Below are 25,413 nucleotides of genomic sequence, written 5' to 3'. Positions count from 1 at the left end.
GGTGTATGTGTGTCTGTGGCCAACTGGGGTGCATCTTGTTTTGGTGGTGATGATGATTGGAAGGTGGTCAGAGCCAAGGGTTCCGACCACTCTCCATGATGTTGTTGGGGTTAGGCAGGGGGAGCAAAAGGTGATATCAGGTGAGGAGGGAGTGTAGAGGGCTTGGTGTGGGATATGTGTGTTGTTCATGATAGTCAATGAGTCAAACTGACTCTGTATATCAAGCCCTTTGTCTGTGTCAGGGTTGTCGACATACTAGGCAGACGACTTGGCGTTGAAGTCTCCACCCATGATCAGGTTGGGGATTGAGGCTAATTGGCTAAAATGAGGCCTGAAGGTGTCTGGAACTGTGGGGGATGATTGGGGGGGGGGGAATGTACATGTTAACTATTGTCAGTGTTGATTTGTTGCCAGTGATCGCCGGAAAATCACCCCTCGGTGCAGAAAAAACGTAATATTGCATGTTGGGAAAAAGGATTGTGGTACTCCCCATGGTAGGCGTAGCTCCTCTTGGGGATCGGTGCCACCTGCGTAGAGCCGGTGGCCAGGGGTGGTTGCTGCCGTTTGGCCCCCAACTCTTGGGGTTGGGGGGGTGGTCCCACGACGTAGACGCTGCAGCTCCAGGAGCTCGCTGGTTGCTGCCCAGCGTCGTTGCGGAGAAATTTCCAGAATTTTTTGAGATCGACACGCCCTGTTGCTGCCCACCAAGAAGTAGGCACCTCATCGTCTCACTCCCGAATATTTTGCTGCTTGTAAATCGTCGTCGTCTCCTCTCTTACCTGTTCTTGTGCCCTTCTCTTCCATCCTTACGTCTTGTCTCTCTCTCTATCTATCTATCTATCTATCTCTCTCTATCTCTCTCTCTCTCTCTCTCTCTCTCTCTCTCTCTCTCTCTCTCTCTCTCTCTCTCTCTTCCCCTCCCGCCTCCCAGTTACTTTTTTTATTGTTACAGACAGGAAGAGGACAGGAAAAAAAATAAAAGAAATTTTTCAATGACGAAAGGAATTATCATATTATTAATGGCCTAGTAAAAAATTTTTACTTTCTCTAGATCAACGATAAATCAAATTACACACATTCATTCCTCTGTAAGAGGCCGGTAGATAGAGGTAGACATTTAGGTAGATCGAGAGTTGCTTATTATAGCTTACCGTCTTGCATTGTAAACATTGGTTGGAGCGGCGATCAAAGGTGCTGATGTGACTAATATGTAAACACAGAGCTCGTTCTGCTTGCGACAAATTGCTTGCGTAAACAAGATTTCTAGTGGCAGTATAACAGTCTTTCTGATTGGAGAAAAGGGTGGAGGAGGAGAAAAATTATTGGTGCATGGAGGTAGAGTCACGCCCTAAAAGGGTGACATCATTTGTAACGTTCAAAGTTATTGGATGAATTAGATAGTGACGTCGGAGCAGAGGCGGCTTGATGGGATGTAAGAGGATCCCTGGGGGGAGTCCTTGGTGTACCGTATCAAAAAAGCGATGTAGAGAATTAGTGAAGAAGAAATCAAGAACTTTACACCAGTTTCCTTACCCCATCCAGAAATATTATTAACTCTGATTATAGAAGATTTGGTGGAAACTTACTTAAGAGAAGAAGGCATGGGGCCTACGGAAAAATAATATAAATTACTAAGCGTTAGTGGCAGCGAAGCTAATACCTCAATAAATGAACACAAGTAATCTTCAATATTCTATATTAATGACAGTCGTGGTAGTTCATATTTCACCGCCTCCACATAATTGTTTTCTTGTTCGTCTTCTTTTTTCAGTAAAGGTCACTGGTTTCACTGGTTTTGGTTTTAAGACACACAATACTTGATTTGCACATTTTATTCTATTTTTGTAATATGTCTACATGTTATCAAAAGCCACACCAATGACAAAGTCATCGAGCCCAAGTGATCTTATCCTCCATTCATCATACTGTTGTTTCCCGTTTATTATCCACCTTACCTAATACTCCCCGAACACCTAGAAGTCTTAGAGTGACTTTGATTTATAACAACTTCAAAGAGGGTCTGCAGATTAAGAATGAGTTATTGCTTGTGGGTGCCAGATAATATCAGCGTTGAATTGATCTCCAGGTTTATAAGAAATAAGATTCTGCAAATGCAGGATCTATGAGAACCAAGCTGGGAACAACTGCCCTGGGAGGAGGGGGAGGAAAGAATTTCTGGAGCTCTGAACACCTAAAGCTTTATTTTTCTTTGGCTTCGCAAATATAAGAAAGCACATGACCAGTCTTTGCATCGGTTGTGGCATAATAGCGTTGGTTCTTCCAATCAGCCGGAACAATAAGTACAGCTCTGTTAGTTCCATTGATTGGGGGTTGTCCAGGAACGAAGCTGGAAGAAAAGCAGAGTTTCAGTACACCTTTAGAAAGGATAAGACATGTTTACGGACATCAAAAATTCTCTTCATTATATTCATCCAAGTTATGACTCTTCGGATTTTCAAGGGTGAGTGAGGAACAAGGCACTCCCACTTAATCCATTCGCTATGATGACTACCTTATATATACAGATTTTGTTCAGACTAGTAAGAGACAATTCTATTGCAATGAGCATGACTTCGTGTTGATGGGCTGATCATTTGTTCTGATCAACCTGTTTTAATCTGTTCCATCGATACTACTCACATGTGGGACTTGAGGTTGATCTTTGATCCATCCACCCACCTCCAGACGCCGTTCACATATTCGCCGCCCACCCAGTAAGGGAGACCATCCACACGCCCTGAAAAACAGCAAGAGTAAATCTTATTTTGAAGATCCCTTCAACTTGCAGCCTCTCCAACCTACCGAGCTCTCGTCAGACCTTTGGCTTTTTGTGTCGTAGGGTTTTTTCCCCTGTTGTGGGAGATTTATGTCATGCAGGCACCAAAGTGACGTGTACCAAATACAGACGGGAACATACAAAACTGTATAAATAATGAATCTAAACATAATAGATATATAAGTAAATAAACGGAAGAACTAGAATCTTACCTGAATAATCTCCCAAAATGTGTTTGCTGATAGCCTGTAGCTTTTTGTTGTCGTCGAGTTCGACAAGATCCGCCGTCCAGTCACTAGGTGAAGCCAGAGGGGTCAAGAATTAAATCAACTCGTCATAAATCATCTTCATTATAAACTCACCATCCCACTCCCACGCGGTGGTAAGTGACAAACTCCTAGTAGGACAATGCAAAGTCCTGTCAATTGCCGCAAACCGGGTTTTTTTTTGTTTTTGTTTTTTTTTTTCGTTTCTTTGGGGAAGTCACCTCCCCGTTCAGGAAAATTGTATATTTGAACTCAAGATATTCCAGTTGATGGGTAAAAGTATTGTGATTTAGATTTTATTACATGGTTGAGCAATTCATTGTTTAAGTTTAAGATATGATGCCAGGTGACGCCTAACTTTTCTCAACCAAAGGAAAAATGTAAACATGTACTACTAGTAAAAAAAGATCTCATTGAAAATAAATGTATGTATTTTCACAAGTTGAATTCAAAAACTTCCTAAGAATCAATTGTCCATTGTCCTTTTGTTCCAGCATACCCAAATGCTATGATTTAAAATGTATATGCACTGAATGTCGGTGGGTCAGGTGATAAGGTACTACAGTTAGTCAAAGTGAAATATGTGGGTCCAACATTTCATGTAAAGTGATCACGCGAACCACGTTTTCTAAATCAAAAATATTTGAACTATCTCTTAAGCGATTTCTGTAGGAGGCAATCCAGATTCCAAATTCTAATTTCAAGAGATAGAATCTCCTCCAGAAAAATAAAATAGTTTTCATCTTGATGTTCATGAAGCACAAATTCATACATTTCTTCATTTTGAAGATAATTCTAAGGACAACACGGACCTTTTTGAATGATTAACACAATTGTAAAATTTCATTGCCGACACTTAAAACCTTCACTATATAGAAAAAACAACACTAATTTGAATTCGACGTATTTTAGATCGTGGAACAGTTAAAATGATCTGCGTTGCTGACCAGTGTATTTGATTACATAAAGAAATAGAAATTAAAGAAAAAAAATATTCAAAACAGAAACTGTCCCACCTTTGGCCTGTCGACGTTGGGAGGGATTTCTGACACAGTGACTGAGCTTCTGCGTAGGTGTGAAGTTTGAGTCGTTCCAGGTAGTAGTCGGCCACTTTGATGCAATATTCTTCAAGCAGGATATAACCCTCAGGACATTCTTTGGAGAAAGAAGCAAGAATCTTTTAGAATTCTATTTATGAAAACCTATCCAACACCTTACCACTACATGCATAAACTATGTTTATACCTAGGCATACCCTGGCATGTTTGGGTGAAGACTGATCAAGAATTCAGGAAAAAAGAGACGATACATTCTGGCCTGGAGTCTAACCCTAGGGTTCATCTTGGAGGTGGTGGTTGTCCAAAAGGCATTATGACATGGTGGGCAGCCGGGTGAACTCGCAGCCAAAGGGATTATCTAGATAAACTTAATCAAATTCATCAGGGACGAAGTATACATACCTGAATCAGCGAAGCTGTTCGCAAGAAGTAAATGTGTGTGTGGCGAGGAAGAGATCTAGTCAAGCTCGCCAAGGTTAAAGAAAAATTGACCTTTGCAGTGTTCTGAGCCACTGGTTTCTATTCGTGTCCATTTGAAAGGATTTACTTTAATATCCTCTCTCTCCGGTTATCCTAAACTTGAGGAACTAATAGACTATTTAGTATGAAGCTCTTGTGGGTTTCGCAATAACAACGGGCAAGGGGTTCTCGCGCCTCCCAATAGACTGTTGTCGGTATGCTATTTCGTTACCACCAGATTGCAGTGAAATGAGGAGTTGCTAACTTTCTTCATGTGGAAGTGGAGCATATACAAACGAGGTTGATAGAGATGTCTTGAGTCTGGACTGGAGAAGCTTAAAATCTCTTGTGGTCTGCACATCCACATGGAGGTGATGATGATGACGGATTTTGAAGATGGGCACGGGGGAGAATATTCTCGCTTGCAGGTACCCATCATTGCTCCACTTAGGTATTTATCTGAGGGTCCAACAATCGGTACTTTCAGGTGGTAGGCTTGCGAGATACACGTCAGAGAGAATCTGCTCCCTACTGTTTTTCTTCAATACATGGCAACATCCTTGCCTCCATCAGATCTCCGGTCTCCGAACTAAACCCAAGACTTCTTTATCAGTTTCAACTGCATTTCCTCCACCTTTCCATATAAGACATCAAATAGATTACCAATATCGCCTGCTGATAGCAACTCCAAAATAACCTTGGTACGAAAGGGGTTGGATTCTTTCATGGTGATATATAACTTCAGCTGAGGAGAGAATAGAACGCGCATCTGCTAAAATATCCAAATATCTAAAAAAAACGCACCTTCGTATGCAACTCCTTGGTGACATCCCACGAGGAGGAGCAAAAGTGTGGTGGCAGCAATCAACGATCTGCACATGGTGACAAGAGACCTGGTATAAGTCCTCTGGTTGTCCGAATAAGAATGACATCAACAGCACCATCTCGTCCTCCTTATATCTGGATATCCTCAAGGACAGACGAAGAATATTCACCCGCGAGGCACCTAAGGCAATGAGGAGCCAACTCGAGGTCGACCTGTTTACAACTAGATGAACGGGTTCTTGGGCAGCATTTAGATTTTATCCATCCACCCTCGTTGCAGTGTTATGTCAACTTACTGTCACCTCGTTCCATCGGCTCCGTTCCAGCATCATCATTCTAATCATCCTAACTTCTGTCTTGTTTTATTTTATTTTCTCTTTCGTTATATCTAATCTACGTAAGTTCTTTGTTATTTACGTATATTTTTTCCCGATTTTATTTTTCTAAACTTATTCATATGATAATTTCAATCAAAATTTTCAAAAAGAGTATCATAATTTGTTTTGCATATTGCTTTAAAAAAAGGCCATTTAGTATTATTATACGAAAATCTAGTCCCATCATTGACCTCTCCATGTACGTTCTGTTCGTGAATAATATCATTGTTCCTGGGCGATTATCGTAAGCTTTCTTCTCCTGCTTTTGTCCCTAAGTTCTGTATATTACCATTGTGTTATCATTCTCCGTCTCTTTTCTACTACCATTTTCTTTATACTCGTGTACTTTATTCAGTAGTTCTTTCTTCATGTTCATAATTTCTAAATTTGATATTGAATAGCCTGCTGTACTCGACACGACCATAATTCATAGTTTCACTACGGAGTAAATAGCTTCACGGGTAGGTTTTACGAGAATGGCTGAAGCAGATGACGTTTTGGGAATAGGATCATTAAAATCAAATGGCAGTAAATAAAAAAATAAAAAAAACGAGTGTTTCTGTGTAATCTATTTAGCTATTTGACCATGGTAAGTACTAAATGGATATTCCGGTACAATTAGACACTTTTTATGTTCAAAGTGGTTGCCTGTTAGGGTCGGGCATCCAGAGAGACCGAATTTTCACCTGAGAATATTCACGTGATCTTGAATCGCCTATGGCGTAGTGTTCTGCTGAGTACTTAGAAATGTGGTTGGGGTATTCCTTGCTACGGGCGTACGAATATATGTACTGTTACAAATTGTATAATGGTTATACATATTTCATGACAGTTACACGTGTGCGTTTGTGTGCGTGTGCGTCTGTATATATGTGCGTCTGTTTGCGTGTGCGCATGCGTCTGAGTGTGCTTGTGTGTGCGTATGTTTGCGTGTATATGTGTGTGTCTCATTGCGTGTGCGTATGTGCACATGTGCGTCTGTGTACGTCTGCGTATGTGTTCGTGTGTGTCTGTGGATGTATGTGCATGGACGTCTGTATACGTGTGCGTTGGTGCGCGTGTGCATCTGTGTGAGTGTGCGTCTGTGTGGGGGTGCATCTGTGTGGGGGTACATCTGTGTGCGTATGCGTGTGCGTGCGCGTGTGTTTGTGCGTCTCTGTGTGTGCTTATCTATATAAATGTATCATTACACTAAAAACATTTTACAAATGACACATCTTGTCGGTATACTATGTGACGACTTCGCCTTATGCATCAGGTTTGATTTAAGTAACCCCTACACTTCGCCTTTATTATGGTTAACCAAACACTGTCTACATCCGGTTGGTGACTCCACTCCTCCGTGACCTCATTAGAACGTATTCGTATGTAAACATAGACTAGGAGTAGATAGATACACTACAAATCATATCTTTAAATGAGAATAACCATAGAATAATATTGGGAGCACAATAAAAGCCTTTATCAACTCTAGACTACAGACAGGCATATGACATACTGTACATTGCCCTTCAATGTTGCACATACTTAAGAAGTGTAACATTATCAAGAAGCTGATTGATTTTATAAAATTATGCTACAGTAACAGCAAATGCAATGTAAAACTACGCAAAAAAAAATACTTTGAAGTTAATAGTAGATGATCTTGTTCAACGTGATGAACACCTCATTCACCGTAAATCGTGAATTAAACTTTATTATTTACTGCCCTTTAGCCCCCCGCGCCTATTCATACGTACCTAACTTAAAAATTGTGTGTGTGTGTGTGTGTGTGTGTGTGTGTGTGTATTCACTTGGTCTTTTGGATCACGTGTTGGACTCGTGATCGACAGCTATTTCCCTCCTGGAAGAGAGCTCAGAGCTCGTAGGTCCGATCTACGGGTAATGCTATGACCTTGCACACACACACACCCCCGACTCCCCGCCCACGAGAGTTGGAGTAACACCCCTCAGCGCTGCGATACTGATATTATTTCAGCCCCTGGCGAGGGTCGAACCCGGACCTCCGTAGTGGCAGACCAGAGCTCTAACCACAGCGCCATGAGAGGTGTGTGTTTGTGTGTGTGTGTGTGTGTTTATGTGTGTATGTGTTTGAGTTTTTGTGTGTCAGTGTCAGTGTTGGACTGCGTACTTGCATGAGCGTGTGCTTGTGCTTGTTCTTGTGTTCATACACACTCATGTGTAATAATTGTTGCCTCAAGTTTAATTAACTGAAAATCCACAAGCACGCAGTGAATGCCAATAGTCCTCGGACGCTCCCATAAAATCTCTGTATGAGGCAACATAGAACTATCGTTTGATTTCTATTAGTAAGAGATTGTCTGTCAACAGTTGTGTAGTAGGCGTGGGGGAAGCAGTTGCTGGTTGCCGGGCAGTCTTTGCTGAGAACTTCCCAGTTTTTTGTTTTTTTTTTTCTGTTCGTAAATCGTCGTCCTCACCTCCTCTCTTGCCTGTTCTTGTGTACATCTCATCCATCCCTACGTCTTTCTCTCTCTCTCTCTCTCTCTCTCTCTCTCTCTCTCTCTCTCTCTCTCTCTCTCTCTCTCTCTCTCTCTCTCTCTCTCTCTCTCTCTCTCTCTCTCTCTCCTCCCTCCGTCTCCCCATGTTACTCATTTTCATTGTTATAGACAGGAATAGGAGAGAGAAAAAAATTAAATGACGAAAGAAATTATTGTATTATTAAGGACCTTAGAGAAGTCCTTGATATTCTCTAGATCATCGATAAATCACATTACACACATTAATTCCTCAATAGATAAGAACAAATAATCTTCAATGCTCTATATCAATAAGCTGTGGTACTTTATATTTTACCACCTGCACAAAATTGTATTCTTGTTAATCTTTTTTCTTTTCAGTAAAGGTCACTGGTTTCACTGGTTTTGGTTTTAAGACACACCCAGTACATGATTTCCACATTTTATTCTATTTTTGTAACGTGTATACATGTTATCGAAAGCCACACCAATGACAAAGTCAGCGAGCCCAAGTGATCTTATCCTTCATCCATCATACTGTTGTTCTCAGTTTACTTTCCACCTTACCTAATCCCTCAGAACACTGGTTCCCACCTAGAAGTCTTAGAGAGACTTGGGTTTATAACAGCTTCTAAGAGGTTCTGCAGATTAAGAATGAGTTCCTGTTAGTGGATGTCAGATGATTTCAGCGTTGAAGTGATCTACATGATTATAAGAAACAAGATTCTGGAAATGCAGGATCTATGAGAACCAAGCTGGGAACAACTGCGCTGGTAGGAGGAGGGAAGAGTGTCTGGAGCTCTGAACACCTAAAGCGTTATTTCTGTTTGGCTTCGCATATATAAGAAGGCAAAATATCCATCCTTGGATGTGTTATGGCATAATAACGTTTGTTCTTCGAATCAACCGGAGCAATAAATACAGCTCTGTTAGTTCCATCGATTGGGGGTTCTTCAGGATAGAAGCTGGAAGAAAAGTAGAATTTCAGAACACCTTTAGAAAGACATGATTACGAACATCAAAAAGTCTCTTCAACATTTTCGCCTAGAGTAAGACTCTTCGGATTTTAAAGAATGAGTGATATGAAAAAAAAATATTAGTAACATTTAAGAGCTTTAGGCACTCCCATTTAATCCCTTAATTAACCTCTTCAGTACCTTATATTTACGGATTTTGTTCAGGCTAATACCAGACAATCACATATGAGTTAATTATCTGTTCTGATAAATTTGTTTTGATGTGTTCCATTGACACTACTCACATGTGGGACCTGAGGTTGATCTTTGATCCATCCACCCACTTCCAGACACCGTTCACATACTCGCCGCCCACCCAGTAAGGGATGCGATCCACTGCAAAAAAAAACAAGAGTAAATCTTAATTTGAAGATCCCTCCAACTCGCAGCCTCTCCAACCTACCGAGCTCTCGTCAGACCTTTGGCCTTTTGTGTCGTAGGGGCTTTTGCCCGGTTGTGGGAGATTTATGTCATGCAGGCACCAAAGTGACATGTACCAAATACAGACGGGAGCATACAAAACTGTATAAATAATGAATCTAAACGTAATACATTTATAAGTAGATAAACGGAAGATCTAGAATCTCACCTGAATCATGTTCGAAAACGTGTTTGCCGATAACTTTTAGCTTTTTGTTGTCGTCGAGTTCGACAAGATCCGTCGTCCAGTCACTAGGCGAAGCCAGAGGGGACAAGAATTAAATCAACTCGTCATAATTCATCTTCGGTATATTCTCACCATCCCGTCCCCCACGCGGTGGTAAGTGAGAAACCCCTAGTAGGGCAAGGCCCTGTCAGTTGCCGCAATCCGGTTTTTTTTTTTTTTTTTTTTTAAGGGGAGTCACCTCCCCCCCACCGGGAAAACTGTATATTTGAACTCAAGATATTCCACTTGATGGATAGAAGTATTGTGATTTGGATTTCATTACATGGTGAGGAATTTACTGAATAATAAGGTTAAGATATGATGCCAGGTGACGCCTAACTTTTTTCTATCAAAGGAAAAATGTAAACATGTTTTACTAGTCAAAAAATCTCATTGAAAATGAATGTATGTATTTTTACAAGTTCAATTTAAATCATTCTTAAGAATCAATTGTCTATAGTCTTTTTGTTCCAGCATACCCAAATGTTATGATTTAAAATGTATATGAACTGTATGTCGGTGTATCTGGTGATATGATGCTACAGTTAGTCAAAGTGAAATATGTGGATCCAACATTTCATGTAAAGTGATCACGCGAACCACGTTTTCTAAATCAAATAGATTTTAACTATCTCGTCAGCGATTTCTGTAGGAGGCAATCCAGATTTCAGATTCTAATTTGAAGAAATAGAATCTTCTCCAGAAAAAATAAAACGGTCTGTTTTCATCTTGATGTTCATGAACCATAAATTCATACATTTCTTCATTTTGAAGATAATTCTAAGGACAACACGGACCTTCTTTTTGAATGATTAATACAAATGTAAAACTGCATTGCCGTCACTTAAAACCCTCACGAAATGGAAAAAAAACACTAATTTGAATTCGACGTAGAACAGTTAAAATGATCTGCGTTGCTGACCAATGTATTTGATTACGTAAAAAAATAGAAATTAAAGAATGAAATTGTGTTCAAAACAGAAACTGTCCCACCTTTGGTCTGTCGAAGTCGGAAGGGATCTCTGACATCGAAATTGAGCTTCTGCGTAGGTGTACGTTTTGTTTACTACCAGTTGGTAGTTGGCCACTTTGATGCAATATTCTTCAAGGAGGATATAACCCTCAGGACATTCTTTGGAGAAAGAAGCAAGAATTTTTTAGAATTCTATTTATGAAAACCTATCCAACACCTTACCACTACATGCACAAACTATGTTTATACCTAAAGAAAACTTGACCTTGGCAGTGTTCTGAGCCACTTTTTCTATTCGTGCCCATTTGGAAGGATTCACTTTAATATCCTCTCTCTCCGGTTAGCCTAAACCTGAGGAACTAATAGACAATTTAGTATGGAGCTCTTGTGGGTTTCGCAATAACAACGGGCAAGGGGTTCTCGCGCCTCCCAGTAGACTGTTTTCGGTATGCTATTTCTTTACCACCAGGTTCCAGTGCAATGAAGAGTTGCTAACTTTCCTCATGCCGAAGTGGAGAAAATACAAACGAGGTTGATAGAGATGTCTTGAGTCTGGACTGGAGACGCTGTAAGCTCTTGTGGTCTGCACTTCCACATGGAGGTGATGATGATGACGGGTTTTGAAGATGGGCACCGAGGAGAATATTCTCATTTGCAGGTACCCAACGTTGCTACATTTAGGTGTTTATCTGAGGGTCCAACACTGGGTACTTTCAGGTGGTGGGCTTACGAGATGCACGTCAGGGAGAATCTGCTCCCTACTGTTTTTCTTTAAAACATGGCAACATCCTTGCCTCTATCCGATTTCCAGTCTCCGAATCAAACCCAAGACTTTTTTATACGTTTCAACTGCATTTCCTCCACCTTTCCATGTATGACATCAAATAGATTACCAATATCGCCTGGTGACAGCAACTCCAAAATAACCTTGGTACGAAAGGGGTTGGATTCTTTCATGGTGATATATAACTTCACCTGAGGAGACAACAGAACGCGCATCTGCTAAAATATCCAAATATCTAAAAGAACGCACCTTCGTATGCAAGTCCTTGGTGACATCCCACGAGGAGGAGCAAAAGTGTGGTGGCAGCAATCAACGATCTGCACATGGTGACAAGAGACCTGGTGTGAGTCCTCTGGTTGTCCGAATAAGAATGATATCACCAGCACCATCTCGTCCTCCTTATATCTGGACATCCTCAAGGACAGACGAAGAATATTCACCCGCGAGGCACCCAAGGCAATGAGGAGGCAAATCGAGGTGGACCTGTTTACAACTAGATGAACGGGTTCTTGGAAAGCGTTCAGAATTTTTCCATCCGCCTTCGTTGCAGTGTTATGTTAACTTACTGTCACCTCGTTCCATCGGCTCCGTTCCAACACCACCATTCTAATTATCCTAAATTCTGTCTTGTTTTGTTTTATTTTCTCTTTTGGTATATTTAATCTACGTAAGTTCTTTGTTATTTACTTATCATTTTTCCCGATTTTATTTTTCTAAACTTATTCATATGATAACTTTAATCAAAATGTTCAAAAACAGTATCATAATTTGTTTTGTATATTGCTTTAAAAAAGACCATTTAGTATTATTATAAGATAATCTAGTCCCATCATTGACCTCTCCGTGTACGTTCTGTTCATGAATAATATAATTATTCCTGGGCGGTTATCGTAAGTTTTCTTCTCCTGCCTTTGTCCCTGAGTTAGTTCTGTATATTATCATTATTTTATCATTCTCCGTCTCTTTTCCACTATCATTTTCTTTATACTCGTGTAATTTATTCAGTAGTTCTTTCTTCATGTTCATAATTTCTAAATTTGATATTGAATAGCTTGCTGTACTCTACGCAATCATAATTCATAGTTTCACTACAGAGTAAATGGATCCACGGGTAGGTTTTACGAGAATAGCTGAAGCAGATGACGTTTTGGGGATAGGATCATTAAAGTCAAATGGTAGTAAATTAAGAAAACGAGTGTTTCTGTGTAATCTATTTAGCTATTTGACTATGGTAAGTACTAAAAGCATATCCCGGTACAATTAGACACTTTTTATGTTCAAAGTGGTTGCATTTTAAGGTCGGGCATCCAGAGACATCGAATTCTCACTAGTGAATATTCATGTGATCTTGGATCGCCCATGGCGTAGCGTTCTGCTGAGTACTTAGAAATGTGGTTGGGGTATTCCTTGCTACGGGCGTACGTGTGCACGATTACATGTACTGGTTATACATATTGTATGACAGTTACACGTGTGTGTTTGTGTGCGTGTGCGTCTGTGTATATGTGCATCTGTTTGCGTGTGCGTATGCGTCTGAGTGCGCTTGCGTGTGCGTATGTTTGCGTGTATCTGTGTGTGTCTCAGTTCGTGTGTGTATGTGTACATGTGCGTCTGTGTACGTGTGCGTATGTGTTCGTGTGTGTCTGTGTGGATGTATGTGCATGTACGCCTGTATGCGTGTGCGTTGGTGCGCGTGTGCATCTGTGTGAGTGTGCGTCTTTGTGGGGGTGCATCTGTGTGGGAGCACATCTGTGTGCGCCTGTGTGCGTGTGTGCGTGCGTCCGTTTGTGTGCTTATCTATATAAATGTATCATTACACTAAAAACACTTTACAAATGACACATCTTGTCGGTACACTATGTAACGACTTCGCCTTATGCATCAGGTTTGATTTAAGTAACCCCCACACTTCGACTTTGTTATGGTTAACCAAACACTGTCTACATCCGGTTGGTGACCTAATGCGCTGAGACCAAATGCTCGGTTTCCGATTTGTTAAAGGCTTCTTCTACTCGAATTTTAAACAGAATACCGATTAAGCGGCCCACAGCGCTAGGTCTTAAGGCCAGGTTTTCTCTTTGCTAGGAGAATCACCGCAAACTAATCTGTTCATAAAGATGATTCTACTAATCGGGTGTCCCCACTGATGAAGATACTTCATTCATTCCCGGCTAGAACCAATCCTTTGGTTAACAACTTAGGGACGTGTCTAGAAGTGACTTCCTACTTTCTCCTCACCAATTCCCGGTTTCTATTCCATTCGTCTGTGCCTCAGAGGTACAGCCACGAGCGAAAGTTTGAACCCACACTACACTTCCCACAACGTCAATACGATTTTTTTTTCCAGAGTACGTGATTACAAATGATTAGGAAAAGTTACAAAACGAAAGTATACTGAAAGGAGATCTTTTGATTCGTAACTAGGTCGGATGCTATGTAGTATGAAGCTTACAAATTAGGTAATTCGATTACAAGAAATAGAGAGTTTTAATGAAAAATTGTGTGGCTCAAAAATTTTGTTCGTGACTGAACGGAAATTAATGAGACGAAAAAAGTACTATCAGAAAATTCAATTAGTGTAGTATAATGGTTTATGCTTCACGCAAGGGTAGACCTTCACCAGGGCGCTATTTCCCCAGTTAGTTTTTTGGAAATTCTCTGTATATGTTTCGTAGCCATTCCATTGTATTCGATCCTAGTAGTGGGGCCAGGCCCGGGGCTGACTTTTGATCCACGAGGAGCTCAGATGGGAGAGGCGTTATTATGTGTCTATAAGTTACTACTTTGGGAATTGGTGGTGAAAGAAACTCGGGTGGAGTTTTTGGCTTTAATCTGCCAGGCTTAATTCAGTCTACAATATACACGGTAAGATCAGATCAAAACTCGGAGGGTTGCCACAAACATAATGTATGCATATGTACGGTTCCCATATCATTAAAAATGGAGAAAGATTCTTCACGTCGACTTGAGTGGCGCATGTGGCTTGACTCTAGAGGCAGTGGGGTCATTGTCCAAAGTAGAGGGCTCGACCTGAGATGCAGCGAGGGCCATTGTTCAAAGTAAAGGGCTTGATCTGAGATGCCGGCATCTATTGTTCTTCAAACGGGTGTCGCCAGGAAAACTCGGTGAGTTTGGTCACTGAATAATGAACCGTCCCCTGGGAGATGGTACCCGTCGTCGAGAGTACCACGTTGTAGCATGTGTGTACATCCGCGCGTGTGTACGCTAGGCATCGAACGGAGATGGCAGCTACGTTGAATATCGAGATAATATGGCTCGGTTCGCTATCTGTCACTGACCCCAGTGATATTGATGCTACGGAGATAGAAAACAACACAAAGTAAGCCAGCCTGTTGCAGGACTTTGCCATAAAGATATATACATAAAATGGTGTGAGAATGGTGGTAACTAGAAAACATTCGTGAATAAAAGGAAACAGGCTTAATTGTATGAACATGCGGAAAGTAGATATTGTTTCCATTCACCTGGGCAAGAATATGCATTCTATGTACTTGTTGCTCGATTTCGAAGATTATAGTGGATAAGGGGAACTGCATGTTTTGTTTCAGAGGATTCTTGATGGTTCTCTATTCCAGGAATAGTGTGATTCTGGTAAGGAACGGTCTCTATATCAAGGCCGCTGGAAAATCTTTTGATGTGGTCTCTATGCAAGACAGTCTCTGTAAGATCGTACAAACTGAGTGTTTTAACTTTGTTCATTGACTCATGTCCAATCATACAATAGGGTCCAGAGAATTTAGAGGAGAGCTTCGAGGAGGGAGTGTGGTTAGAGGGGTAAACAATGTCTTCAATTTCAAGGTTACAAGCTCTTGCTGATCTATTATGCAAACGGACCATTTCGCCCTTAGTTAGATAAAGTGTAGTATGTGTTCTTTTGAACAAATTATTGAAATCTACTGCTTTGACCTTTACGTAATAATTCAAGTTGTAAATGGGAGGTAATTCTGAAAGAAGAAAATCATAATAGAGCCTTTTGTCCCAGCCAGACAGGACAAAATGAGGTGATTCCGATATTGACTTATTAATGGAACTATTAATGCAAGCTTGAATCATGGGGATATGTTCATTCCAAGAAGGGTGAAGATCAGAAGCAAGATGTCGTAAAATATTAAGAATCTTTCTATTCTGGCGTTCAACTAAGCCATTTGAACTGGGGTGATAAACAGTTGTGTTGCATTTCTTGATTTGAAAGTACAAATTTGAGAAAGAATATCATCGTTGAATTCAGTTCCGTTGTCCGAAATCAGAGGTTTTGGGTGTAGCGAAGGAGTATATGAGTTTGTCAATGAGTGTCTTTACTACGTATTGTGCTGTTTTGTCTGGTAGGGGTGAAATAATACAGAATCGTGAAAAATGGTCGACACAGACAAAGAGATATTGGTTTCTGGTATGTGTAAGTGGTAATTTAAGAAGATCAAGAGCGACTGTATCAAATGGTTTATAATGTGTAGGGTAAGTTGGAATTGAAACATGACCGCTGATATGACCTTTGTGAATTGTGCAAGCGTAGCAAGCGTGGTAAGCGTCAATGCAAGCGTGTATATCCTTCCACGTGGTTAACCTGAAGTAGTGCAATCTGGTATGTGTAACGCATTTTTCCTTGCCAGGGTTGCAGCAGTAGGTGAGTCGTGTATAACCTTTAAAACTTCAGGAATGAGGTACGTGGGGACTACAAGTTGAAACACAGATCTGTTGGGTTCATGCTTGTTAGTGCTGTTTTGTGATACAGAATGTCATCCACTAACGTGTAATTGTCGATATCAGGAGGACATATTTCTGTGTTAGTTGTGTTTGCAGATATGACACGTTTCCAAAGAGGGTCTGATTTCTGCGCTGTGGCAACGCGCGTTTGTATAAGGTTTATTGAAAGAAAATTTTGAGTGATAGTCGCAATATGGCGACTGAGAGAGTCTGCAACTAGATTCGCTTTTCCTGGAACAAAATGAAAAATGGGTATGAACTCTTGTATGGTAAGGAACCAGTGGGCAAGTTTTCTTGGCATCTTTTTCCCCTTGAAGAGGTGTAAAATTGGTTGATGATATATGTATATGTGTATTTCGTAACCAAGGATGACCTCTTTGAAATATTTGAGTGCGTAAATGAATGCTAATGCTTCAGTGTCTCTGACTGAGTAATTTCGCTCGTATTTGTTTAGTGTGCTACTCGCATATGCAATTGGTCTCAGTTTTGTGCCGTGATGTTGCACGAGGACTGCGCCAAGTCCTGTGTAGGACACATCAGTGTAAATTGTGAAAGGAAGCTTGTGCTTTGGGAAAGTAAGGACAGGTGCCGTGGTTAAGGCTTTCTTTAAGTCATTAAAGGCTTTCTCTTGATCAGGTGATCAACTGAAGGGTGTATTCCTCTTAAGTAGTGAAGTTAAAGGCGCTGCTATGCTAGTGTAACCATGAATTTAACGTCCGTAAAAAACTGACAGACCAAGGGATGAACGTATGTGTTCTACAGAAGTAGGGCGTAGAAAATCTATGACTGCCTTCACCTTGTCCTGCGAAGTTAAAATTGTTTGTGAATTAAGGACATGCCCTAGGAAACGTATTTGTTTCTGAAGGAAAGAGCACTTCTTAAGCTTCAGTTTGAGAACTGCCTGTTCTAGTCGTGAGACGACAGTGTGTAGAGTGTGTAGATGTTCGCTAACTGACTCGGAAGCGATGATCATCTCATAGAGGTACATAAACACTGATGGCTGAAAGTAGGGAAATGCCATTGACACGGTAAGTTTCTGGCATACAGAGTACATCGGTGTCTTGTGCTTGGAAAACTCGTATGTGTATCTTTGTATATTCACGAGGGAACAGCGTCTTTGGGCTGATAAGCACTGCGTGAGTGTGTTTGAAAGTAGATAACACTTCCGAGACTGGGGCGGATTACGAAAGAGAGGAATGTCTGTTGAGGAAAGACGGGAGAGATCAGAAGACAGGGGTGAATGGAGAAGGGTTGTGTATGGATGATGCTGTGATGCATGAGGGGGTGGGGAGGGGTGAGGGAGTATGTATGAGAAATAAATTGACACATCAGAGCACCACTATAAAGCTAATCACACTCTCAAGTTGCGCTAATTTTTTTTCATTCTCCTTTATTGCAGTGCCATATCACCTTGTTGCAATGTTTCTCTATGCAATATGTCAGAGAGCATCACTAGAAAATAAGGAATATAAAAAAAGGCTACAAGTCAAGAGGATTTATAATCAAAGACAGAAATGGTGATGTGTTTCAAGAATGGGAAAAATGTTTCAAGTCATTCCTGAATAGACTAGTACCCCAGAAATCGATACTATATTTTGACATAATTGAAAATGACTGATCGCTACCATCGCTAACAATAGATGAGGTTAAGTTAGCCATAAAGCTATTGAAAAAAAAAATCCAGGGTGCGACAGAATACCAGCTGAGCTGCTGAAACATGTAGGAGACTCGCTCTCCAAAGAAGTTCACAAACTTGTATCTTTCAATTGAGAATAGTAACAAATAACTAGTAAGTGGGAAAAGGCAGATATTGTTAATGCTCACAAAGAAAAGAAAAAAAGAATGCTCTAAATACAAAGGAATAGTTTGATCAAATAGTTTGTACAAGCCGTTTACCAAAACAACACTAACAAGACTCCAACCGCAAAGTTAAGATACATTAGGTGAAGAGCAATCAAGTTTCCGAGTTGATAGATACACTACAAACTATATCTTGACAATGAAAACAATTGGGAATACAATAAAATCCTTTATCAACTCTGTCTAGACTATAGATAGGCATATGACAGTATACATAGGCCTTCAATGTAGCACATACTTAAGAAATGTACCGTTATCAAGAAGTTGATTAATTCAATCAAGGTATGCTACAATAACAGTGAGCACAATATAAAACTAGTCAAAAAAGATACATTAAAGTTAAGAGTAGGCGGTCTTGTTCAACATAATGAACACTTCATTCACCGTAAATTGTGAACTAAACTTTATAGTTTATTGGCCTTTACACCCCCAACCTTTACACCCGTAATGGCAGGCGAGAACTCTAACCACTACGCCACGAGGTTGTGTGTGTGTGTGTGTGTGTGTGTGTGTGTGTGTGTGTGTGTGTGTGTGTGTGTGTGTGTGTGTGTGTCAGTATCAGCATCAGCATTAGTGTTGGACTACGACTGCGTACTTGCGCGAGCATGTGCTTGTGTTCATACACACTCATGTGTGATAATTGTTGCCTCAAGTTTCATTAACTGGAAACCCTCAACCACAGTGAATGCTAACGGTCCTCGGACTCTCCCATAGATCCCTGTATGAGGAAACATAGAACTATCGTTTGATTTCTATTAGTAAGATATTGTCTGTCAATGGTTATGTATTGTAGGTAGAGAAAAACAATCGCTGGTTGTTGCCCAGCGTCGTTGCGGAGAAATTTCCTGATTTTTTTTTTTTTTTTTTTTTTTTTTTTAGATTGACACGCCCTACTGCTGCCCACCAAGAAGTAGGCACCTCATCGTCTCACTCCCGAATATTTTGCTGCTTGTAAATCGTCGTCGTCGTCTCCTCTCTTACCTGTTCTTGTGCCCTTCTCTTTCATCCCTACGTCTTGTTTCTCTCTCTATCTATCTACCTATCTATCTATCTATCTATCTCTATCTCTATCTCTCTCCCTATCTCCCTCCATCTATCTATCTCTATCTCTATCTCTATCTCTCTCTATCTCTCTCTCTCTCTCTCTCTCTCTCTCTCTCTCTCTCTCTCTCTCTCTCTCTCTCTTCCCCTCCCGCCTCCCAGTTACTTTTTTTTTTATTGTTACAGGTAGGAACAGGACAGGAAAAAATTAAAAGAAATTTTTAAATGACGAAAGGAATTATTATATTATTAAGGGCCTAGTAAAAATCTTTGACTTTCTCTAGATCAACGATAAATCAAATAACACACATTCATTCCTCTGTAAGAGGCCGGTAGATAGAGGTAGACATTTAGGTAGATCGAGGGGTAGGTGAAACGATATGTAAATTTTATCCAGTTGTTATGATACAATGGCCGACTGGAAGTTGCAGAGAGTTGCATATTCTAGCTTACCGTCTTGTATTGTAAACATTGGTTGGAGCGGCGATCAAAGGTGCTGATGTGACTAATATGTAAACACAGAGCTCGTTCTGCTTGCGACAAATTGCTTGCGTAAACAAGATTTCTAGTGGCAGTATAACAGTCTTTCTGATTGGAGAAAAGGGTGGAGGAGGAGAAAAATTATTGGTGCATGGAGGTAGAGTCACGCCCTAAAAGGGTGGCACTTATTTGTAACGTTCAAAGTTATTGAATGAATTAGATAGTGACGTCGGAGCAGAGGCAGCTTGATGGGATGTAAGAGGATCCCTGGGGGGAGTCCTTGGTGTACCGTATCAAAAAGCGATGTAGAGAATTAGTGAAGAAGAAATCAAGAACTTTACACCAGTTTCCTTACCCCATCCAGAAACATTATTAACTCTGATTATAGAAGATTTGGTGGAAACATACATAAGAGAAGGAGAAGGCATGGGGCCTACGGAATGATAACATAAATGACTAAGTGTTATTGGCTGCGAAGCTAACACCTCAATAAATGAACACAAGTAATCTTCAATATTCTATATTAATGACAGTCGTGGTAGTTCATATGTCACCGCCTCCACATAATTGTTTTCTTGTTCGTCCTCTTTTTCAGTAAAGGTCACTGGTTTCACTGGTGTTGGTTTTAAGACACACAATACTTGATTTGCACATTTTATTCTATTTTTGTAATATGTCTACATGTTATTAAAAGCCACACCAATGACAAATTATGATGAATGGAGGATAATATCACATTATCCTCCATTCATCATACTGTTGTTCTCCGTTTACTGTCCGCCTTACCTAATACCCCCAGAACACTCAGAAGTCTTAGAAAGACTCTGTTTTATAACAACTTCTATGAGGGTCTGCAGATTAAGAATGAATTTTTGTTTGTGGGTGCCAGATAATATCAGCGTTGAAATGATCTCAAGGTTTATAAGAAACAAGATTCTGCAAATGTAGGATCTATGAGAACCAAGCTGGGAACAACTGCCATGGGAGGAGAAGGAAAGAATGTCTGGAGCTCTGAACACCTAAAGTGTTATTTCTCTTTGGCTTCACAAATATAAGAATGCACATAACCAGTCTTTACACTGGTTCTGGCATAATAGCGTTGGTTCTCCCTATCAGCCGAAACAATAAGTACAGCTCTGTTAGTTCCATTGATTGGGGGTTCTTCAGGAAGGAAACTGGAACAAAAGCAGAGTTTCAGTACACCTTTAGAAAGGGTAAGACCTGTTTACGGACATCAAAATGTCTCTTCAATATATTCACCTAAATTATGACTCTTCGGATTTTCAAGGATGAGTGAGGAACAAGGTACTCCCACTTAATCCCTTCGCTATGATGACTACCTTATATTTACAGATTTTGTTCAGACTAGTAAGAGACAATTCTATTGCAATGAGCATGACTTTGTGTTAATGGGCTGATCATCTGTTCTGATCAACCTGTTTTAATCTGGTCCATCGATACTACTCACATGTGGGACCTGATGTTGATCTTTGATCCATCCACCCACCTCCAGACGCCGTTCACATACTCGCCACCCACCCAGTAATGAAGACCTTCCACACGCCCTGCAAAACAACAAGAGTAAATCTTATTTTGAAGATCCCTCCAAATCGCAGCCTCTCCAACCTACCGAGCTCTCGTCAGACCTTTGGATTTTTGTGTCGTAGGGTTTTTCCCCGCTTGTGGGAGATTTATGTCGTGCAGGCACCAAAGTGACGTCTACCAAATACAGACGGAAGCATACAAAACTGTATAAATAATCTAAACGTAATAGGTATATAAGTAAATAAACGGAAGAACTAGAATCTTACCTGAGTAATCTCCCAAAATGTGTTTGCTGATAGCCTGTAGCTTTTTGTTGTCGGCAAATTCGACAAGATCCGCCGTCCAGCCACTAGGTGAAGCCAGAGGGGACAAGAATTAAATCAACTCGTCATAACTCATCTTCAGCATAAACTCAACATCCCATTCCCACGCGGTGGTAAGTGAGAAACTCCTAGTAGGGCAAAGCAAAGCCCTGTATATTGCCGCAAACCATTTCTTTTTTCTTTCCGTTTCTTTGGAGAAGTCACCTCGCCGTTCGTGAAAATTGTATATTTGAACTCAAGATATTCCAGTTGATGGGTAAAAGTATTGTGATTTAGATTTTATTACATGGTTGAGCAATTCATTGTTTAAGTTTGAGATATGATGCCGGGTGACATGTAACTTTTTTACCACCAAAGGAAAAATGTAAACATGTACTACTAGTAAAAAAAGATCTCATTGAAAATAAATATATGTATTTTTACAAGTTAAATTCAAAAACTTCCTAAGAATCAATTGTCCATAGTCCTTTTGTTCCAGCATACCCAAATGCTATGATTTAAAATGTATATGCACTGAATGTCGGTGGGTCTGGTGATAAGGTACTACAGTTAGTCAAAGTGAAATATGTGGATCCAACATTTCATGTTAAGTGATCAAGCGAACCACGTTTTCTAAATCAAAAAGATTTTAACTATCTCGTCAGCGATTTCTGTAGGAGGCAATCCAGATTCCAAATTCTAATTTGAAGCGATAGAATCTCCTCCAGAAAATAAAAGTCTGTTTTCATCTTGATGTTCATGAAGCACAAATTCATACAATTCTTCATTTTGAAGATAATTCAAAGGACAACACGGACCTTCTTTTTGAACGATTAAGACAATTGTAAAATTTCATTGCCGACACTTAAAACCCTCACTATATAGAAAAAGACAACACTAATTTGAATTCGACGTATTTTAGCTCGTGGAACAGTTAAAAGGATCTGCGTTGCTGACCAGTGTATTTGATTACATAAAGAAATAGAAATTAAAGAAAAATCTTATTCAAAACAGAGACTGTCCCACCTTTGGCCTGTCGACGTCGGAAGAGATTTCTTACACAGTGACTGAGCTTCTACGTAGGTGTGAACTTTGGGTCGTTCCAGGTAGTAGTCGGCCACTTTGATGCAATATTCTTCAAGCAGGATATAACCCTCAGGACATTCTTTGGAGAAAGAAGCAAGATTTGTTTAGAATTCTATTTACGAAAACCTATCCAACACCTTACCAATACATGCACAAACTATGTTTATACCTAGGCACACCCTGGCATGTTTGGGTGAAGACTGATCAAGAATTCAGGATAGAGGAGGCGATACATTCTGCCCTGGAGTCTACCCTAGGGTTCATCTTAGAGGTGGTGGTTGTCCAAAAGGCATTATGACATGGAGGGCAGCCGAGTGAACTCGCAGCAAAAGGGATGATCTAGATGAACTTGATCAAATCCATCAGGGATGAAGTATACATACCTGAATCAGTGAAGCTGCTCGCAAGAAATAAATGTGTGTGTGGCAAGGAAGAGATCTAGTCAAGCTCACCAGGGTTAAAGAAAAATTGACCTTGGCAGGGTTCTGAGCCACTAGTTTCTATTCATGATCATTCGGAAGGATTCACTTTAATATCCTCTCTCTCCGGTTAGCCTAAACCTGAGGAACTAATAGACTATTTAGTATGGAGCTGTTGTGGGTTTCGCAATAACAACGGGCAAGGGGTTCTCGCGCCTCCCAATAGAGTGTTGTCGGTATGCTATTTCGTTACCACCAGATTCCAGTGAAATGAGGAGTTCTTAACTTTCCTCTTGCCGAAGTGGAGAAAATACAAACGAGGTTGATAGAAATGTCTTGAGTCAGGACTGGAGAAGCTGTAATATCTTGTGGTCTGCACTTCCACATGGAGATGATGATGATGACCGTTTTTGAAGATGGGCACCGAGGAGAATATTCTCATTTGCAGGTACCCAACGTTGCTCCACTTAGGTGTTTATCTGAGGGTCTATCAATGGGTACTTTCAGGTGGTGGGCTTGTGAGATACACGTCAGAGAGAACCTGCTCCCTACCGTTTTTCTTTAATACATGGCAACATCCTTGCCTCCATCAGATCTCCGGTCTCCGAACTAAACCCAAGACTTCTTTATCAGTTTCAACTGCATTTCCGCCACCTTTCCATATAAGATATCAAATAGATAACCGATATCGCCTGCTGATAGCAACTTCAAAATAACCTTGGTACGAAAGGGGTTTAATTCTTTCATGGTGATATATAACTTCACCTGAGGAGAGAAAAGAACGCGCATCTGCTAAAATATCCAAATATCTAAAAGAACTCACCTCTGTATGCAAGTCCTTGGTGACATCCCACGAGGAGGAGCAAAAGTGTGGTGGCAGCAATCAACGATCTGCACATGGTGACAAGAGACCTGGTGTGAGTCCTATGGTTGTCCGGATAAGAATGACATCACCAGCACCATCTCATCCTCCTTATATCTGGACATCCCGCGAGGCACCCAAGGCAATGAGGAGGCAACTCGAGGTGGACCTGTTTACAACTAGATGAACCGGTTCTTGGAAAGCGTTCAGAATTTTTCCATCCACCTTCGTTGCAGTGTTATGTTAACTTACTGTCACCTCGTTCCATCGGCTCCGTTTCAACACCACCATTCTAATTATCCTAACTTCTGTCTTGTTTTGTTTTATTTTCTCTTTTGTTATATCTAATCTACGTAAGTTCTTTGTTATTTACTTATCATTTCCCCGATTTTATTTTTCTAAGCTTATTCATATGATAACTTTAATCAAAATTTTCAAAAACAGTATCATAATTTGTTTTGCATATTGCTTTCAAAAGGCCATTTATTATCATTATAAGACAATCTAGTCCCATCATAGACCTCTCCGTGTATGTTGTGTACATGAACAATATTATTGTTGCTGGGCGATTGTCGTAAGCTTTCTTCTCCTGCCTTTCTCCCTGAGTGCTGTATATTACCATTGTTATCCTTCTCCCCCTCTTTTCCACTATCATTTTCTTTATACTCGTGTACTTCATTCAGTAGTTCTTTCTTCATATTCATAATTTCTAAATTTTATATTGAATAGCTTGCTGTACTCGATACGATCATAATTCATAGTTTCACTACGGAGTAGATAGCTTCACGGGTAGGTTTTACGAGAATGGCTTAAGCAGATGACGTCTTCAGGATAGGATTATTAAAGTCAAATGGGAGTAAATAAATAAAAAACGAGTGTTTCTGTGTAATCTATTTAGCTATTTGACTATGGTAAGTACTAAAAGCATATCCCGGTACAATTAGACACTTTTTATGTTCAAAGTGGTTGAATTTTAGGGTCGGGCATCCAGAGACACCAAATTCTCACCAGAGAATATTCACGTGATCTTGGATCGCCTATGGCGTAGTGTTCTGCTGAGTACTTAGAAATGTGGTTGGGGTATTCCTTGCTACGGGCGTACGTGTGCACGAGTATATGTACTGTTACAAATTGTATAATAGTTATACATATTTTATGACAGTTACACGTGTGCGTTTGTGTAAGTGTGCGTCTGTGTAGACGTCCGTCTGTTTGCGTGTGCGCATGCGTCTGAGTGCGCTTGCGTGTGCGTATGTTTGCGTGTATCAGTGTGTCTCAGTGCGTGTGCGTATGTGTACATGTGCGTCTGTGTACGTCTGCGTATGTATTTGTGTGTGTCTGTGTGGGTGTATGTGCATGTACGCCTGTATGCGTGTGCGTTGGTGCGCGTGTGCATCTGTGTGAGTGTGTGGGGGTGCATCTGTGTGGGGGTACATCTG

At 40.5% G+C, this 25,413-nt stretch overlaps 3 protein-coding genes across 4 annotated transcripts; all 3 read right to left on the bottom strand.

Annotated features, from left to right (window-relative positions):
- Window positions 1–1,817: 1,817 nt before the first annotated feature.
- LOC143039526 (uncharacterized) lies at window positions 1,818–5,511 on the bottom strand. The gene is made up of 5 exons (XM_076209686.1): window positions 5,364–5,511; window positions 4,059–4,197; window positions 2,989–3,071; window positions 2,641–2,737; window positions 1,818–2,347 (listed from the first exon to the last, which is right to left on the bottom strand). The coding sequence occupies exons 1-5, from the start codon at window positions 5,437–5,439 to the stop codon at window positions 2,200–2,202; spliced, it is 543 nt and encodes a 180-aa protein (XP_076065801.1). The 5' UTR covers window positions 5,440–5,511; the 3' UTR covers window positions 1,818–2,199.
- On the bottom strand, window positions 1,818–24,094 carry LOC143039524 (uncharacterized). Of its 2 annotated transcripts, none has more exons than XM_076209684.1 (6): window positions 23,936–24,094; window positions 22,634–22,772; window positions 21,572–21,654; window positions 21,229–21,325; window positions 20,497–20,935; window positions 1,818–1,905 (listed from the first exon to the last, which is right to left on the bottom strand). In XM_076209684.1, exons 1-5 carry the CDS (start codon window positions 24,009–24,011, stop codon window positions 20,788–20,790), a joined length of 543 nt encoding a protein of 180 aa, XP_076065799.1. In that variant the 5' UTR covers window positions 24,012–24,094; the 3' UTR covers window positions 1,818–1,905; window positions 20,497–20,787. The 2 variants fall into 2 exon arrangements, with proteins under 2 accessions (XP_076065799.1, XP_076065798.1); XM_076209683.1 differs by lacking the exon at window positions 1,818–1,905 and adding an exon at window positions 8,669–8,755.
- Window positions 8,669–12,062, bottom strand: LOC143039527 (uncharacterized). The gene is made up of 5 exons (XM_076209687.1): window positions 11,907–12,062; window positions 10,894–11,032; window positions 9,844–9,926; window positions 9,500–9,590; window positions 8,669–9,203 (listed from the first exon to the last, which is right to left on the bottom strand). The coding sequence occupies exons 1-5, from the start codon at window positions 11,980–11,982 to the stop codon at window positions 9,056–9,058; spliced, it is 537 nt and encodes a 178-aa protein (XP_076065802.1). The 5' UTR covers window positions 11,983–12,062; the 3' UTR covers window positions 8,669–9,055.
- Window positions 24,095–25,413: the final 1,319 nt, after the last annotated feature.

Source organism: Oratosquilla oratoria, chromosome 26 (genome assembly GCF_046742065.1).
Source record: "Oratosquilla oratoria isolate Oo_2021 chromosome 26, ASM4674206v1, whole genome shotgun sequence".
Lineage (NCBI taxonomy): Eukaryota > Metazoa > Arthropoda > Malacostraca > Stomatopoda > Squillidae > Oratosquilla > Oratosquilla oratoria.
Note: the sequence above shows the minus strand (reverse complement) of the source record. Positions and strands in the feature narration are given on the sequence as shown.